A 19,986-nucleotide genomic window follows, 5' to 3' on the forward strand; every position below is an offset into this window, starting at 1 on the left:
AATTTGTTCATTAACAATATAATAGTCACTAATAAAGAGGACTCATTCACACATTATTGGGAACAAGTGAACTGTGATTTTTCAACTATGAGACTATATATTGCCAATAATTATGTTTTATTCAGATTTAGTGTACCTGTTTACCAAGGAGACACAAGTGTCAGTGAAGAGCTTCAAATGAAATATGACACGTGATGTGTGAATACAAGAAAAACTGAAGCAAATATCATAAACAAAATATTTGTGAGTCAATCCCATTCAAGCTATAATTTAGTCAAATATGCACATTGTGCAAAAATATTAATTGTATTTAGAATAAATAATATGCTAGTTATGAAATTGTCCTTAAATGCTTCAAAACATTCATTAAAAACAAATGATATATACTGTATATATAATGTCATTTTCATCACAGAATGCTGTTAACTCTAAAGCCAACTGTATGATATTTTATACACACATTTCTAAAGCCTCGAAATTATCAGTACTATCAAAACTTTGCAGATAAAACCTACTACACAACCTACATGCCTTCTGTTGTCTGACTGATAGTTTATTGATAGTTTACTTTTTTTGGTATAATTGTAAAACCACCTTCAGGTCATGGTACATGTGTCTTTTCGCTGTGAAATATAAGAATAACATAAGAATAACTTATATTGTTAGTACTATTTCAAGATAAACACTTGCTGGACTAAAGCAACTTTGGTTTACTTGATTATCCATACACCACTTTTTAGAAAAATCATGTTGAAATATGAGTATCAAATATGAGGAACATGCACTTCTATCTTTCAATCATCATTGGATTGCATTGCATTATATTAATACCAGATATTTGATCACAAAAACCAAGCAATTATATAACTTACTAAGACATATTATTGGGAGAGATAGAGAGATATTTCTATGCATTTTTGTAAGTAGTCTGTAATAAAAGATCTCACTGATTTACATTACAAGCTATCAGAATTTCATCTTACTTTCTGGCCATACAAATATCAGCAACTCCACCAAATTGTATATATTTTTGGCCTCTGAATAAAACTGAGGTCTTTATGATCTCCATATTCATATACCATATGAGCCATAAATGCCTGATGTATCAAGTATGATACTCATTAAAAACACATATTAACATACATTTTTCTGACAATTATTTCATAAATCAGGCTTTATAGGGTTAAACATGGTGTGATGATGAAATAATGTAGTGGAAATTTTCATTAAGAATAGATTACTTATTAATAAAAAAAAACTATGAGCGAATGTACTGTATATACAATACACTGTTAGTGAACAAATTAAATAAACTAGTGAGAGTCTGAAGATTTTCCATTGGGCCAAACTTGGCCATATAGTTAAAGAAACATTTAATGGAAAATTGGAGTTTAAATTATAGTGGCCATTTGGCTGTCATGAATTCTTACCTTCACTCCATCCTCCCCTGGATTCCCAGAGAAACCCTTCCTCCCAGGTCTGCCCTGAACAAAAAGTAGAAATGACCCATAGTACTGGACTCCCAATCCTCTAAATCTACTCCCTGATGTCTCATTAGCTCCTGTTCCTAGGACCAATCTCCTCCATTCACCAATATATCAGCTCTCCCAGAGAGAGCAACTTCATTAAATAATTCACAAACAGATGCATCACCTTGAGTCTCACAAACCTAATGAACAATACTGAGAAGTGTTTATTTTGGAGCCTGAATGAATTTCCTCCGGTCATCTGTTAGCTAATGTCTGACCCCTCATTAGCTAAATTATCCATACTGCCCTCACTTGAAAAAACTCCCTTTGTGGGCAAAGATCTTTGGCAAGCTTTGTACATGAAAAAGTGGGTTAAATGCAACGAAGTGCTCATTTGAATTCAGCACTTGCTGTCAGGTACAGGCAGCTGTTTGTATGACAGGCTTTGGCATGAGGACAGACTATTCTTTACTACAAATTATACCATCATTGCTGGATCTGGGTCAAGACCAGATGAGCTGTGACCAGTGCAGAGCTGTGAAATTTTTTGGGAGAGAGGAAGATTGTTGTATTTGGAGGGTTTGAAACTCACACATTACAAAAGTCTTTGCTGAGTGACATAAACTGACAGGAGTGTGTGAAGCCTATTACTATATTACGCTAAATGCTCAACTGTAACACAGCAAAATGATAAAATTACAAGAAAACTACCAGTATTAACTATCAAACAAGGCTAACTGTTGATAACTGTTGACCAGTTATCGAGCAAAATGATTTGAAAACCAAACTGATGGCACAATCGCAAAATGAACAATGTGTAATGTCAGCAATAGCCTGATCACAAACACGGTCAGCACCATAAGCAATCATACCGCATTTCAAATGTGAAGATGTACATTGTAACGGAACATGAACCAGCATCAACGACTTTAAAGGAAGCTTCTGGTCATGAGCCGTGAGGTTCCGTAGAGTGTCAATAGGCTATAAAGCTAATGTTACGATGTCTAATTGAAGTTTAACTCAAGATATCCAAGAGCTGTATCAAGAAAGCACTCACCTCTAGTCCTGAAGCCCCTGGTGGTCCTACTTGGCCCTGATCTCCCTGTGGTTAAAAACATGGTCATTATAATTTTAGAAGTAATAAGCATCTACAAAATTATATTGATTAGGATTTTAACTTTTTCATCTTTGTTTTGATATGCATATGAGCAAAAGCCCTCTGAAAACACCTGTAATACAATGACATCTTAGATTCTAATAAGCTTCTAATAAGCTATGTGTGGTTGCTTATTCTTTGCCATATAAATGTCATTTTCCACACCAAGTAACGCAGAATAGCTCTAATCTGGTCTTGTTCATTTGATTTGATTTTGTTAAAGCTGTGCCTCATTGTGCTGGTTCAGTACCACCAGGCACAGCTTGCTCACAGATGCTTCTTTTTAGCAACAATTTAAACAAATCTAGTTATTTTATGCATTAATGTGTCACCTATTTATCTATGGAAACATTATTTACCTCATGGCTGTATAATGGTAAAACTCCAGGCCTTGATGGGTTTACAAAGGAATTTTACTGGTCTTGCATAAAAATCTTGACTAAGAATGTATGCCTTTTTCTGGAATGTATCCAAACATGGATAAGTCTGCCTTTACCCAAAGGCATATATTTATTAATTATACTTACAACTGGACCTAATACACATTGTTTTTGTGACTATACATTGCTTCCTTGTATATGCCAACAAAGGTAGTTGCATGAAGTAACATTTTATGTTTTTTAAATGACATACAGTTATACACAGAGGATAATTATGTGTTTAAAACTATATATGCAGATACTGTACACAGTTGTACATTCAGATTTACAGCTATTAATTCAGGATTTATTCCTAAACCAAAGAATAAATGTCCCTGTCTGACCCTTGTTTGGTTTAGGCATGAACGGATCCTACCTCAAGTCCAGGATCTCCTCTAGGGCCTGGAATCCCTCTCATTCCTGCATTCCCCTGCAAGGTATTACAAATTAGCATATCCGCCCCCGTTTTACAATATGGGACCCAATTACAATTCATTTTGGGAAGGGGACCAAATACTTGAAGAAGTGAGATGCACACCTTTGGGACCTCAGCACCATTCTGTCCTGGTGGTCCAATATCTCCTGGAAAACCCTGAGAAAAGGTAACAACTTTAGTCTTAGCACTACATTCATTAAACTATATCTAAGAAGACTCCCTCTGTAAGAGCTACGCAACTACAACTTCTCACTCTGAAAATTACTGGAGGACTGTGTGAGCTTTCTAAACAATAGCAAATTAATGTCTATCTTTGTGAACACAAAATTAAGGAACTACTAAAGCCAAGTGCACTACAAGTGCACTTTTATGTTGTTGTAGGTCTGCGAGTTGGCTATATTTTGTTGCTGATTTAAAATATAAAAAGTGCACTTATGTGCAGCTGAAAGTCACTGCGTCATGTTTTTTGCTCTTTCACAGTAGTTTATTTTGTGTGAGTTTGTGCATGAGTTTGTGTGAGAACTGAATTGTAGTGTTGGGTTCGAGTCCACCCAAGTCGAGTCCGAGTCGAGTCCGAGTCTTTAACCAATCGAGTCTGAGACAAGTCCGAGTCCAAAATGGGCCGAGTCGGACTCAAGTCCGAGTCCCAAACAGCCGAGTCCGAGTCCAACGAAACACGATTATTTATTAGTATCTTAACGTTGTTTTAACCTTTACAACAGGGTTGCCCAAACTCGGTCCTGGAGGGCCGGTGTCCTGCAGAGTTTAGCTCCAGCTTGCCTCAACACACCTGCTTGGACGTTTCTAGTATGCCTAGTAAGACCTTGATTAGCTGCTTCAGGTGTGTTTGATTAGGGTTGGAGCTAAACTCTGCAGGACACCGGCCCTCCAGGACCGAGTGTGGGCACCCCTGCTTTACAACTAGTAAAACACAATGTCCATTTAAATGTAACAAAAGCAAATCTCTATTGCATCTTGCCATTTAGATTTTTGATTAATAATTAGTGTCCTGCTTTGCTTAGCAAACTTAAAGTCATGTAATAGAAGTTATGGCTGAATTGATTTATGTATTGTGACATATTTCAGAGTGAAACAGAATATTAAATGAGAAAAAAAAGAGGCGAGACTTAATTTAATCTATTGGGAATTCATATTATTGTGAAAAGTGTCTGTTCTATACCAGAATTTGCAGTCAGTTGTGAAAGACTGTGAAGTCTACATGGCCAAAAAGGAAAGTTGTTTAGTACATTTTTCTGAAAGAATTTTCTTTGTAGTAATGTGCATTGATGTTTACAATAAGATAAGAAACAGTGTTCCTGTAGCTCAAACAGTAGAGCACACCAAGGTCATTGGTTTGATTCCCAAGAAACTGATTAAATGTATACCATGAATGCAATGTAAGTTGATTTGTATAAAAACGTCTGCCAAATGCATAAATGTAAATGTGAGTATTAAGAAAGAGAAAAAGATCAATTTTGACTTTTTAATGATTTCAGGCTTTTAAAAAGCAACATCATCTTTCAGAAATGCAATGTGCTGAGAAAAACTAATCAATTAAACATCTTTGTGTGTGTGTTTCTGCTATAGACCTTATGTAAATGAAACGCTGTAAGTGGTCTAATGAAGCTTGGGCTTTGTGTCAGCTTATTCTATTCATCAGTGTTTGAGCCATTAAAGAAGATACCGCATTTTAATTTCTGGGTTAAAAAAAAAACGAAAAATAAATGGACGCCAAAGTACACGGACCCCTTAGACAGGGCATTTTGAATTTTTTCTTGGATGAAAATGAAGCTGTGAGGGATAAACCTGGTCTGAACAATGGAACACACTGTGTATAAAAGCCATACATATACTTTCCATAAGTCACAGCCAACTCACACTTGTTTTATTTTTGAATGCATTTATAGTTACATTAATTACAATAAATTACATTATATAAGGAATAGGCTAACTGATGAAGGGCCGTTGAATTATTAGAAAATAATGCACACCCATAAAAACTATTGCCACAAAGATGTTAGAAAAATGATTTTTCGTTGAAGCTAGAAACTGCCACTATGTTTTAAAAAAATTCAATACAAAAGCAAAAAAAATAATAAACGAATGTAATAAAACATTCTCAAGCTTACTGAAGGCAAGTAAACACTCCAAGTATTACTTACAAGCTAACTTATAAATAAATATATTACTCAAAAATACAAATTAAATAGTTTTTTAAAAGTTTTTCAGATCTAGTCTAGTAAAGGCTTCTACAGAAAAAGTCTACTACAGACATTTCATGATGCAATAAATGTAAAAATAATCTTCATTGTATACGTACATTAGAAATAGATGATTCTTATTAAAGTTAATAAGTGATTCAGTCAAGAGCAGTGAGTGATTTTCTCCTTTTCTTTTGTTTGATTAACATTTATGACGCAGTCAGCGGCTGCAGGTTTACGCTGTTGCTTTAAGATCTGACGCATAGATCAAATATTTTGACACATCCGTATTTCTCCCAACTGTTCAAGTTCACTTAAGACAAAACCGACTGCATTTACATGAATAGTTTCCAAGACGGGCATTTTGACATAACTTTTCGTGTAAGTGTGTAGCAATAACAGAACTTAAGAGAACGTATGCGAAAGAGAACTCGGCATTCGCACGCTGACTGAGAGGCGCATTATTCTGTGAGCGCGCTTTCGGTGTGTGAGCACAAACCCGTCGGCTTTCAAGTACTGGACAAGACTTAAAAACACATGCAAATACTGAATATTACTTTCGTGATAATGCATCGAGTCAGTGACATTTCCGTCAACTGTCCCTGGACTCGGTTGGACTCGGACATATTTTCTGAGTCCGAGTCAAGTCCGAGTAAAAATACCTCCGAGTCCGTGACAAGTCCGAGTCCTTTAAAAATTGTACTCGAGACAGAGTATGAGTCCGAGTACCCCAACTCTACTGAATTGCAGTCATGGGAGGAATATAATCTTATAATAGACACTGATTTGGCTGCTTTGTGATTAGATGTGGTGTAAATCGTTAGTCTATAAATGTACAAAAGGAAATGACCTTCTGTCTTTGTAGAGTACACTTGGCCTGAAATGAAAGTACAATTACCTCAGGGCCAGGTGGGCCTGGCAAACCATCTGGGCCTTGATCTCCAGGCTTCCCCTGAAAGACAATCAGCTTGCTATAATTTGACTCTTTGTCAAATCAACACTAAAGATTTAAGATTAATCAACTTGGTAAAAAACAATTAAGTTAAAAAGAAAATCTCATGAATTAACCTGTTGTCCTGGCTTTCCTCGAATTCCTGGTAAACCTGGTGAGCCCTGATTACCCTGGAATATTCAATTAATTATCAGAACATAGTTATTTCAATTAAAAACCTCTGTTTGGCTCTTTGAATGCACATAAATACACACAAATACAAATGCACGCACACACATTTTTTGAAGTTGTAAATAAAACAAGGATTACTGCAGTATGAAGAAAATACAGACTTTCTATTTAAAAATTTCACAGTTAATTCAATGTTGTGGTTTCTTTGTAATTAACTGTGAAATTTACTAGCTATTTCTGAGTGAATATTGTTTCTATACTATTATTTTTTCTTTTAGTGTATACAGACACTGTGTGAATACATCAAAAGAAAAGCTGTTAGCTGAAATACCTTGTCACCTTGAAATCCAGGTTCTCCCGGTTCACCTGGCAACCCGACTTCACCCTGTCGACAGAGACAAAACAGTGACAAAACATCACTTTCTGACCTTTAAGTCAGGATGTCTCAGCAGTTCAATCACGGCATTAGTCAAGTTACTCAAGATAACTGTATCTATGTCTGTACTGTATCTGTATCTATGCTACAATGTGTCTGTAACTGTATAGACATGGAGATCAGAGTAGCTGTCCAAAACAAAGCCTTATAAATATCTTGCTTAGCAGCAAAATACAGCATTTAATAACAGGGCTGTCAGCACCTGTCCAGCTGGCAGACAGAGAGACAGAATTGGGGAGCAGCAGGCCAGAGGTTACACTGCTAATGCCTTGACCAGCCTGCTTTAATATTAAATCTCACATAAAAGCACGCCTCAATAACAATATCATTGCTTTACTATTTTGCTAATATATATATATATATATATATATATCATACGTGATAGAATAACATTCATTACTGTATTATGAATTTTAAAGTAATTTTATTTAAAAAAAAACTTAATCTATTTTAAATAGAAAAAAATCTATTTATTTTTTTATAATCACAGACAGAGAGAGAACTCAACTGAGTTATGTGTGGAGTAGGTGTCATTACATTGCATTACTGTTTTTGTACTAAGTCTCTTATGTTCACCAAGGCTACATTTATTTGATCAAAAATACAGGAAAAACAGTACTTTTGTGAAATATTACAATTTAAAATAACGGTTTCCATTTTAATATATACTTAAAAAATGTAATTTATTCCTGTGATGGCAAAGCAGAATTTTCAGAAGCCATTACTCCAGTCTTCAGTGTCACATGATCCTTCAGAAATCATTCTAATATGCTGTTTTGCTGCTCGAGAAACATTTCTTCTTATTATTATTAATGATGAAAACAGTTGTGCTGCTTAATTTGTAGAAACAGTGATGCATTTTTATCTTCCTTGATGAATGTTCCTTGATGAAAGTTCAACAGCGTTTATTTCAAATAGAAATCTTTTGTAACATGCATATATTTACTGTCACTTTTGATCAATTATATGCATTCTTGATTAATAAAAGTATGAACTGCTTAAAAAACTGACCGTAAACCATTTAACTTTTTTTTTATCTGTGGCTGACAACATTTTAGCTTGTCACAGCGGATCTCGGTCTCCCCTAATAGTGGCTCTGTGCAATCAAAACCAGAAGAAACAAAAGCTAATAAAGGGTACTCAGATCACCTTATCACCTTTCAGTCCAGACTCGCCTGGGCTTCCTGGTACACCCTGCAAGACACCAAAGAGACAAATGTTAAAAAGAAGAACTGCTACAGTTGCTTTATGAATTGAAGACCATACATTTTAACCATCTGATGCCCCTTGAAGGCAAACTGAACTTATCTTTAAATTTATTAACTAGTTTTGCCTACAACATTTGTTGCCATGAAAATAATCCATATTAATATACGAGTCATTAAATGTTTTGAAAATTAAAGTATTGTATGTAATACTGTGTGTAACCTAGTAACTGCTATAGCTGTTTAAAGCAATTGTTAATATAATCATGTTAAAATTCCTTTTTGCTATTCCAATGTAGTGTGCAAAGACAACTGTAAGTATAAGCAATTTGTAAGTTAATTTCCTTTGATTTCTCCCAGCCTCACCAAGCTGGTTAGATGGGTGTTTTTCTTATTTTAGAAGGGTTTTGGCAACTTTTTAGGCTGGGAGACCAGCCAAACCATCCTAAATCAGCTAAGACTAGCAAATCCCTTTAGGCTAGTTTGAAAAAGACTTTTCAGAATGGATGTTCATTACAATTTCAACGTAATCACCTTTGGTCCTATTAATCCAGGAAGACCCACAATTCCAACAAGGCCCATATCACCCTGCATGTGCAATATAAAAAGCATAAACAAGCATAAATATGTACAATGCGTACATTATATTTACATGCATGCCAACAGAAAAAAGAAACAATTCACAAAGCATCAGTGTTGGGTAGGAAAGTACGCACAATAAAACCTGGGATGCCAACAGGACCTGGGACACCCATCTCCCCCTGTGACAAACAGAGAGCAGATATTGAGCGTTTCTGGCACAACAGTCACTCTGAGGCCACTGGAGAAAAGGGGTGAAGCCTCTGTTCCTTGATAACAAGCTAATCTGTTGCCTGCATCTACCCCTCAGTGAACCAATGAAAGAGACACGGTGTGGAGTACAGAGAGGGGCTTGTTCTGTGGCATGACTGACCCGCTGCTACCTGCCAGCAGTAGGCCAAAAAATCCAGTGTATTCTCGCTCTCCTTGTTCTATGAAAGAGAGCAGATAGATGTTACGGGGTCCGCTGCTCTTGCTGAGTGAGCGCTGATGAAGGAAAAGGATTGCGGTGAATGCGTGCATGTCCTCTACGTTTGCGATATGGTTAGGGTTACAGTACAACAGGGAGTCAGGCGGTCAGGCTAGCGCTATGCTAAGCTACTGCCGGCTCAGCTATAGAGAGCTAAAGTGAGTTAGCGAGGACAAAGTTAGTTCACTCAAGTGTATATTTGAAATTAGCTTTTTGCAAAAAACCCAGAAGGGCAAGATTTTTACTGAATTACTTTTGTACAGTCCAAATTTTTAAATAAAACTAAATTGTATGTGAATGGTGTGCAGAAGTTGAAGACATGACATTGTGGGTGGTTGTCATGGTGTTGCTATGCTGTTGTTATAGGGTTTTAAGTAGGTGTTAATATTAATAATGTGATTCAGTGGTTTCTATGGATTTGTTTATGGCTGCTAGGATGTTGCTAAGTGGCTTGTTGTTGACCCTAGTAAAATGAGCTCACCAGAATATCCTAAAGTTGTGATGTAACTGAAGTAGTGACAGATCTTTTCTACCATATTGCGACATACAGCCGAGTAAAATAGATTATTGAAAATGACAAATGTATTCTATCCAATTGTAAGAAAGGGCAGCTTTTAAGCAGAGGAAATGACTGGAGTTGCCTGCATCCCCTGTGAACAACAGAATTGATTTATTTATTAAAAAATTTTTTTTTTTACTATACCAGGTAACTATACCAGGTAAACGTCTGATTATGCAGTAAAGTAATCTCTCCTTACCGTAAGTATGAGCAATAGTGACTGTGATGACTGGCTTAGCAAAGACCACTAACATGCTGGTGAAATGTTTTGCACTTGAAATTTTCTACAGATTGTCCTAATAATTTTTGACAATACACATTTTATACATTACTAAGATATTATATTTATGTCTTAGAACAATTCCTAATATGCAAATAAGTGACAGAAAAAATGACTTATTTGAATATTATGGTACATGTAAACATGAATAAGACAGAAAAGATGAAATATTGGTTAAAGAATATGGTAAAATGATCAGAAGTGAAGCAACCCCTGTGATGGCTGAAACAGATTTCTGCTGTAGAATCCTGTAGTGACAGCTGATTTCCTCATTACTCAATGCTGAGCTGCACACACTGGACACCCAACTGGCTTGTGTGTGTTATTGTGGTGGCAGAAATCAAAGGTATTTATTAGAGTGGAGTGGTTTGAGTGGCCCGGTCAGCTTGTATAACCGTATGTCATACTGCATATCAATGTATAACAGGCAGGAAACGGGCATGCAGAGGCTAGGAGACTTTGCGATTACTTTTTGGTGAACATTTCTCGCGCTGTGTGGCAATATTCTGATACACTAAACCTGATAATAAATATAACCCCATATATCTATGCTTAAATCTCTCTGAGCATTAGAAAACTGGAGTTGCCCCAAGAGATTGATGTAGCCAAGAGGTTGATGTAGCACTACTTACTGGGTTTCCATCAGGTCCTGGTGGTCCTCGCTCCCCAAAATCTCCTGGAAAGCCCTAAGCACACAAATGTGACAGACAGCAGAGCTTAGCAGAGCAAGACATGAAGAAACCGCACTTAGACTCCATTCGCAGATACCATTTGTGTATTGCTGTTTCCAGTTGACCACATGGTAAACATTGTCCCTTCACTCTAATCCTGCGCAAACCTCTGTAACATAATCATGGGATATTGAAAAACTTGATCTCAAAGAACAGCCACTGGAAAGCAGCAATAGGATAGAATAAGTTCTAACCACAGACTATATCTCCTAAACAGCCAACACATTCTAGAAATGCGGGAGACACTGTAGCATAGTTCATTTCACAAAGGTGGTTTTGGATGAAGTATATTAGTGGCCAGAATTGTTTTACCACTATTTAAGTATGTGAATAAAACAAATTAAAATGAACGCTTTTGCATTATTATTACTACTGTAGATAGTAAAGTAAGTTAGAACTTTAACCATGTCGCCCATATAGGAAAGACTGACTGTCACACATTACAACAATTAAAAACTTTTCATGTCTGATCAGTATTTATGGTCAGTCACTGACCATAAATACTGACCAGACATCAAAAGTTTGTAATTGTTGTAATTTGTCAATAAACTGCTCTATACAGAATATATTGGTACTAAAAAATAGTAAAAAATTACTCTCAATAGTAAACAAGTGAGAATGCTGCAAAAAATTACATTAAGCAGCACAACTGTTTTCAACATTGATAATAATAATGTATTAGAATGCATATTAGAATGATTTCTGAAGGATCATGTGACACTGAAGAATAGAGTAATGACTGCTGAAAAGTCAACTTTGCCGTCACAGGAATAAATTATATTTTAAAACATATTAAGATGTAAAAAAGCTATTTTAAATATTAATATTATTTCACAATATTACTGTTAATTTACAGTACTTTTGATCAAATAAATGCAGTCTATAAATAAAGTCTAAAAACTGTTGTAAAAGTAAACCTATTTTAAAGGATGCTAAGACAAAAATACAAGTTTTTTTTTTACCTGTAAACAAAGCAATTAAGAAAGTACTAATAAAAAAGTAAGAATATGGCTGCTGCACTGAAGTTTTGTTTTGTGAAAACAGAGCCTGATGCCGAGTCACAGAAACAACAGGACTGGCAGCCCTGCAGGAAATTCCATGGCTGAGTGTTTCCTTGCACTAGCAACGACCAGGAGCAGCGAGAGGAGGACCGGCAGGGATTCGCTGACAGCGCTGTTTCCTCTATCTACTGTTACGTTATATAAGAGGACAACAGCTATGATGTCGCTCTCCGCTGTGTGCTAAACGTGTGCTTGTCTTAAGGCCAAAGTCAACACTTGCGCTGTGTGGGGATCTATTTTTGTCCTCCAACAAGGCAAAACACTAAGTTACGCCTGAGGTACATGTGCTGCCTATCAAACAGAACTGCGGAGTTGCTTATTAAGAACAGATTAATCTGTGCTTGGCATTGCATTTGTGATTTGAATCTAGAGAGAACTGCACATAATTGCTAGTTGTTTTGAAAAAAGATGCTATTTTCTTTTGAAAATATGCAGACTCAGAGCACCAACACCATTTTGGTACATAGAGAATGGTTATGGGTGTATAGATGGTAAATACTTTGTTAATAATTAGTGGTAATTTAGAATTATTCATCCAGACAAAATAAGACAGCTCTGTCTACTGCCAGGACAGACTGTCAGGAACAATGAAAAATAATAGTTGCATTATGACTTATGCTATATCTTATGCAGCCTATTTGTATGCAGATTTTCTTGTGCTTAAGATATTACGTGGAATGTAGGCTGCAATGGGATTATGGTCTTAAAGAAAAAGTTCACCCAGAAATGATAGTTTGCTAAAAAAAAAAAAAAAAAAAAAAAAAAATTCATCACTTGCTCACCAATGGATCCTCTGCAGTGAATGGGTGCCGTCAGAATGAGAATTCAAAATGCTGATAAAAACATCACAATAATCCACAAGTAATCCATGTGACTCCAGTCCTTCAATTAATGTCTTGTGAAGCAATAATTGCTTTCGATTTGTTTATTACAAACATGCAGGTTTTTGCTTCACAAGATGTTAACTGATGGACTGGAGTGATGTGGATTATTGTGATGTTTTTATCTGTTTGGACTCTCATTCTGACAGCACCCATTCACTGCAGAGGATCCACTGGTGAGCAAGTGATGTAATGTTAAATTTTTCCAAATCTGTTTCAATGAAGAAACAAACTCATCTACATCTTGAATGGTTTGAAGGTGAGTAAATGTTCAGCAAATCTTCATTTTTGGGTGAACTACTCTAATGTATCCATCCAATTGGCTGTGGAACAATGGTTGAGAAACCCTGCTTTACAATTGTTCATAATGAGGGTCCTAAAGTTAGTGCAAACAGAATCAAACTCTCTCAAACATAATCTTTTTAAACAGCATGAAAGGAGTCACAAAACACTGAACACAGAGGCAAGTCAATCACAGAAGGTTGTCTAGAGAGGATGGTGAAAGAAAACTTTACCGGCCTACCCATCTTGCCCTTCTTCCCGGGAACGCCAGGTAAACCCTAGGAGAAGACAGCAGAGAGAAGGAGAGCATGGAAAGACAGGTAAAAAGAGACAGAAATGACCCCCCAAAAACTGAATTAATCAATTACTAATCCCAGTAGATGCAACAGACTGTGAGAAGGCTGAAAGGTTTTAGTTTCTATTCTTCTGGACACAAAAGGGTCTCTTAGATCTCTATGAACTCTGTCCCTCTAGGCCTAAAAATAGGAGACATGATCTGGCTAATCTGCAGTAGGCCATATTCCAGCTCCCGGGAGCTTATATTGCTATTTCCACAAAGTATCGCAGGCCGGAATTTAACAGCTCGAGGTTCCTGAGCAAATATTGTGAGAACTGAGACTAACTACTGTTTTGAAGGGGGATCTCTGTGGTTTTAGTGGAGCGTGCCCCTTTCACCAGGCTTCCTATTCAAAGCAAGTGCTCTGGATTTACAAGCCACCATTATAAAGAATAATGATATATGTAAGGCACAAGTGTGTGGGTTTTGCTCAAGTAATATTTCATATAGGGGCATCTAAAACCAAGACTATACATCTCCATTATGCCACACTGTTTTACTAAAGACTGAAGGGAACATCAGTGGACTTTTAATGCACAACTTTAATAACAGTTGTTAAAGTTACACTCAAGTTTTTGTACATACATTTGGTGTGTTGTTATGTTTTTTGGTTTGTTTTCTGTGTTCAGCTTTTTCTAAAACAACTTTTTCTACATGACTGTTATGCTTGGACTCTTAATCTGTACATCATTTTAATATTTCTATTCAAATTCAAACCATTTGCTGTGCATTTCTTTATGACTACCATAATTAGCAAAAAATGACTTTAGTGCAGAAACAACAGCAAAACTCACTCTTTCTCCGTCAGGTCCAGGAAGACCAAAGACACCTGGGATTCCAATGAAGCCCTAAAAAAGGGGAGTGTAAGAAGACAAGAAATAAACAGAGAGACTTTAGAGTGATATGGTCTGAATATCCCTTGATAAACCGCAGATTGACTTGGAAAGGTCTTTTGAGGGTAGTGGCTGCTTGGTGAAGATCGAGGCCTTGAGGCAAGTGTATATGCCCATGGACTGCATGGTGCTGGCTTCCACGATGTAGTCCAAGGGCACATACCCTCACACCAGGGATCACACTGGCATTCAGCAGGATGGCTAAGGTTGGGTCACAAGGTTAATACAGATGAACATACGATGAAATCATTAAGAGAAAAAGACAAAGAATGATGAGTGAATGATGCATTTTATGATATAATAATAAAAAAGGCAACATGAAAATGAAATAAAATAACAATGAAAAACGTCTCAGGTTACGTATGTAACCCTAGTTCCTCGAGGGAACGAGACGCTGCGTCGAAAAACGCTAGGGGAACGCCTTCTGCGACCCACGCTCTGAATCATATGTGAAATCAGTCCAATAGCTGAACGGGACGTCACGGCGGATGACGTCATGACCAGGAAGCTATAAAAGCACGTGCGGCGGAGGACAAGAAATAAACAGAGAGACTTTAGAGTGATATGGTCTGAATATCCCTTGATAAAGTGCAGATTAACTTGCAAAGGTCTTTTGAGGACAGTGGACGCTCGGTGAAGATCTAGGCCTTGAGGCAAGTGTATATGCCCATGGACTGCATGGTGCTGGCTTCCACGATGTAGTCCAAGGGCACATACCCTCACACCAGGGATCACACTGGCATTCAGCAGGATGGCTAAGGTTGGGTCACAAGGTTAATACAGATGAACATACGATGAAATCATGAAGAGAAAAAGACAAAGAATGATGAGTGAATGATGCATTTTATGATATAATAATAAAAAAGGCAACATGAAAATGAAATAAAATAACAATGAAAAACGTCTCAGGTTACGTATGTAACCCTAGTTCCTCGAGGGAACGAGACGCTGCGTCGAAAAACGCTAGGGGAACGCCTTCTGCGACCCACGCTCTGAATCATATGTGAAATCAGTCCAATAGCTGAACGGGACGTCACGGCGGATGACGTCATGACCAGGAAGCCCGCCATGACGTCCCGTTCAGCTATTGGACTGATTTCACATATGATTCAGAGCGTGGGTCGCAGAAGGCGTTCCCCTAGCGTTTTTCGACGCAGCTCGAGTTCCTGAAGAGGAACATGAAATATTAAGTAAACAAATTAAATGAAAACAGAATTTAAAAATATTTATTACAAATACATTAATGTAAAAATAGCATTTTATATTCTTATATACAGTAAAATAAAATAAATAAATAAAATAATAAGAACTAGGGATGCACGATATTGGATTTTGCCGATATCCGATATGCCGATATTTTTCAACTCAATATGGTCAATAGCCGATGCCGATATATTTCCTTTTGTTTGGAAACAACACCAAGTCTCTCCTGTACAGAGATTAACAACAAATAATTTTTCATTTTGGTTAGTTTTTAACAAAAACTTACTTTTGAGAATTAAATAAACAATGAAGTTATTTTATGATGAGAGTACTTGTTATAATGAGCTTTGAAAATAACTATACAGCAACTATAAAGCAATCCTTGACATTTTATTTGAATATTTAACATTTGTAGATGGTCTAAAGCAAAAGAGTTGTACAAATTCTGAAAATCTTTTAGAGCTCCTTGTATTTAAGCTTTCATAATCATTTTGAAAAAAAAAACATATTACACATTAATGAATAAATCTGTATATACAGGTGCATCTCAATAAATTAGAATGTCGTGGAAAAGTTACTGCTTTATTTAATCAGAAACACAATCTTAATGTTTTTTGTGTATTTTACTTTCATTTTATTACAAGTAGGCAAACAGCGCCCTCTAAGTAAATAAAACAACTTACCGGACAGGCATTAGGGCCCGGGAGAGGCTGTTGCTGCTACTGCTGCACACGCTAGTAACTGTTGACTATCACACACTGGACGCGTCATTCTGTACTTGCATTCTCAGATTAAATGCTCAAAACAGTGAATCTAATCATCATTCAGGAAATAGCTTGATTCAAGAATGACCACACTACTGACGTGATCTTATCGCTAGCACACCCTGAGCACATGTGAGTTACTCGTCTTATCGGCAAGGCATATCGGCATCATTTTTCATATCGGGCCGATGTCGATATTTGCATTTTAAGCCATTATCGGACGATTTCGATAATGTTCCGATAATATCGTGCATACCTAATAATAACTAACTAACAAAAAAATATATGTTGGCACTAAAGGAAAGAATAAAAAGGCTTTGGATGTACTCTGCTCCCATATACTTTACAAGACCAAACTGGTTTTAAAATGTTTAAAATGACAGCGGTATGCTTTCAGAGCTGATGTTCTGAGGTTTTATAATGAAAACAACTCCCAATAATGGATCCTTAAATGTCTACAACTATTTCCTTTTCTGGTGCCTTTCAGAGTTTACAAACTGGAAAACAAGGTTTCAATACCATAAATGTAGCAGCCCTTACAAACCTTCCTGAACATAAATTCTCAATCACTTTTAAGCAAATTTATAAGTGGGAGCAAACATGGAATGCAAAACATCTTATCTTAACTAAACTCAGCCAATACATGACGATTCATTTATAGCCAACACAGTCTAAACAAGTTCTTATTAAAATAATAGAAAAAAATATATGCATAACTGGAAACTGGAAATCTATGCATATATGTAAACCTGGACCACAAAAAAAAAGCGTCTTAAGTCGCTGTGGTATATTTGTAGCAATAGCCAAAAATACATTGTATGGGTCAAAATTATAGATTTTTCTTTTATGCCAAAAATCATTAGGATATTAAGTAAGATCATGTTCCATGAAGATATTTTGTAAATTTCCTACCATAAATATACCAAAACTTAATTTTTGATTAGTAATATGCATTGCTAAGGACTTCATTTGGATAACTTTAAAGGCGATTTTCTCAATATTTATCCTAACAAACCATACATCAATGGAAAGCTTATTTATTCAGCTTTCAGATGATGTATAAATCTCAATTTTGAAAAATTAACACTTAAGACTGGTTTTGTGGTCCAGGGTCACATATTTAAACAGGCAATCTAGAGAGTCACTGTGTAATCTGTCCCTTACCCGTACGCCTTTTGGTCCCATATTTCCTATAGGCCCCGGCAAACCCTACAAAACACAAAGAATGCAATATTCTCTATATTTGCAAATATGCTCATGAAAGGTAATACACTCCCAGCCCCCCGAGGAACACATTGGAGTTGATGTTGAACAGGTAGAAAGTAGCAAATCAGTTGATCTAGTGCCAATCAATATGTGAAGACAGAATCTTATCAAGTGTTTGGAGGACATACTTGAGAACTGTGAATCTATTCTGGCAACACCTCTTACAATTCCAACCACAAACTTGCCAAACTTTAAACATAAACTGAACTGGGATGTGCGCTTTAGTAGCATGTACCAATTTTGCCTACCTTGGCCAAGGATAGTTCAGCCAAAAATGAAAATTCTGGCATTTACTCAGTTGATGGTAGCCATTGATCATAGTATTTTTTTCCATAATATGGTCAATGGCTACAGTCAACTTTTTGATTACCAACACTCTTCAAAATATCTTCTTTGGTGTTCAACAGAAGACAGAAACTCATACAGTTTTGGAACAACCAGTGTTAAATCAGCTGAGTCTCTGTAAAGTCCGCAATGAATCCAAAAAATCTACATAAATCTAAATTCCAACAGAATTTTCTAAAACATGGTGAAGTTATATAAGACTGGAAACTACCAGAAATGTTTAATTAGTAAGTTGTAGTTGCTTCCCTGGTAATTTGGAAAAGCTGTGGCTGATCACATGTACACTCAGCAGTGGGAGAACATCTATCAAAAGTGGGAGAATCTTAATTTGCAAATGACTTTTCCAAAGATCAGGAATCATTCATGCCTCTGGCACCCCCCAAAAAAAAGAAGTCAATTTTCATTGCCTCTTAATTCCAAAAACAACTCTCATTTTTCAAAAATTATGTCAAAACAAGTGGTCATACTGGCGGAGCAAGCTGTTTTAGTCTCCAATACAAGCCGTGACACTTTACTATTAGTCTCGCTATACTCATATCTGTGAGTACTGTGCAAGCCAGCAGCACAACAGAAGATTTACTGCACCTGCCTGCCAGGATAACCTTTGGCACCCGGGCTTCCATCCGGTCCTCTTTCTCCCTGTAGAGAGAGGAGAATGAAAAGAATATATTGTAAAATCCATTACAATAAATATGTTGTTAGCACTGGAAGCTCTTCTTGTGGAGAGCCATAAAAAAGGATAAAAAGCACAATGGAGAGAGAGAGGAGTGAAAGGTCTTTCTATTAAAACAACATGTTATTCTTCTGCATGTCTGTAAATAGTCTTTTTTTCATGTGTTGCCATTTTTGTCAATATGACAAATGTGGAGCGTGTGTGGCCCACCACATAATTGTGAGATTATGGAACAAAGATGAAAGCATTATATATTATTTTTATACCACTATAACTCAACAACTCTAAATTCCAGAAATTCAATTCCAGAAATTTGAGGAAAGTCCAGATTGTCAGGTCAAGGGTCAGACAAACTGATGCTGCCAAAACTGCTTAATAATGTTTGTTTATTTATTTATTTATTTTTAATACAGTCTCTTTTTAGTTTTCGTTGTGTCCATTGCTTAGTGTGTAATTTATTATGTATGCTAGTGTGGAGGATTTGGAATGCATCTCAACTGAGTAGCGACGTGTTCTGGTTAGATGAAAGATTTATTGTCACATGCATATTTTACTAACTTACTGTCACAAAAAAAAAAATGCTAAAAAAACATTTTTGTGAGTCTATAGTCAGCTACTTTTTTAAAAATCCTTAAGTTTCATGAAAAAAGTACTCTTACGCTGTAAACATGCATCCCATCTTAGGTCTCAAAGGATCTGAAAAGTTCTAAATAAGAGCACAATGAAAATCATCATGGCTACTAAACAGACAAGATAATATTCAGAGCTAAGGTGTGGTCACATTTGCTTAGTGAAATGTCACAGGCGAAAGAAAGCCAAAAATAAAATATGGGAATAATGACATAAAAATCCAAGCTATTCTGCCAGCTAGCAAACTTGAACCCAAAGCAAAATTTGCATAGGGAAACTCCATCAGGTGTTGGACGAGAGAGGACCAGGCCTGGATTTTATTTTGTGTTTTGTGTGCGTCAGTCGTCCGCGAGGGGCTGCCACTTTACTTTCATTTTGTGTTTGTTTATTTTATTAAAGTCTTTAAATGTTGGCCGGTTCCCATCTCCTTGGAGCGGAGGAGTCGCCGCCGCCTGAGGCCATTCGCCATGATGTGGAGGAGCAGGGAACAGGGGACTCCTGCCGGCTGCCCGAACCCGGAGGAGCCGTCGCTGTCCACCGGGCGGCGGAGGAGTGTCGGGCCGTCCACCGAGGGCTATCCAGTGCCGC

General features: G+C 36.7%; 1 protein-coding gene across 1 annotated transcript in view; it reads right to left on the reverse strand.

Annotated features, from left to right (window-relative positions):
- The window catches only part of LOC107731038 (collagen alpha-1(XXVII) chain B-like), a 108,643-nt gene that overhangs the window by 22,320 nt on the left and 66,337 nt on the right, over nucleotides 1-19,986 (reverse strand). The window contains exons 9-23 of the mRNA XM_016542009.1: nucleotides 18,681-18,734; nucleotides 17,649-17,693; nucleotides 14,419-14,472; nucleotides 13,521-13,565; nucleotides 10,965-11,018; nucleotides 9,162-9,206; nucleotides 8,980-9,033; nucleotides 8,390-8,434; nucleotides 7,136-7,189; nucleotides 6,750-6,803; nucleotides 6,580-6,633; nucleotides 3,583-3,636; nucleotides 3,421-3,474; nucleotides 2,527-2,571; nucleotides 1,431-1,484 (exon numbers count right to left, since the gene is read on the reverse strand). Coding sequence (XP_016397495.1) covers nucleotides 1,431-1,484; nucleotides 2,527-2,571; nucleotides 3,421-3,474; nucleotides 3,583-3,636; nucleotides 6,580-6,633; nucleotides 6,750-6,803; nucleotides 7,136-7,189; nucleotides 8,390-8,434; nucleotides 8,980-9,033; nucleotides 9,162-9,206; nucleotides 10,965-11,018; nucleotides 13,521-13,565; nucleotides 14,419-14,472; nucleotides 17,649-17,693; nucleotides 18,681-18,734 — 765 coding nt within the window. The remainder of the gene's footprint in view (nucleotides 1-1,430; nucleotides 1,485-2,526; nucleotides 2,572-3,420; nucleotides 3,475-3,582; nucleotides 3,637-6,579; nucleotides 6,634-6,749; nucleotides 6,804-7,135; nucleotides 7,190-8,389; nucleotides 8,435-8,979; nucleotides 9,034-9,161; nucleotides 9,207-10,964; nucleotides 11,019-13,520; nucleotides 13,566-14,418; nucleotides 14,473-17,648; nucleotides 17,694-18,680; nucleotides 18,735-19,986) is intronic.

This window comes from Sinocyclocheilus rhinocerous, unplaced genomic scaffold (genome assembly GCF_001515625.1).
Source record: "Sinocyclocheilus rhinocerous isolate Xijiao unplaced genomic scaffold, SAMN03320098_v1.1 scaffold157, whole genome shotgun sequence".
NCBI lineage: Eukaryota > Metazoa > Chordata > Actinopteri > Cypriniformes > Cyprinidae > Sinocyclocheilus > Sinocyclocheilus rhinocerous.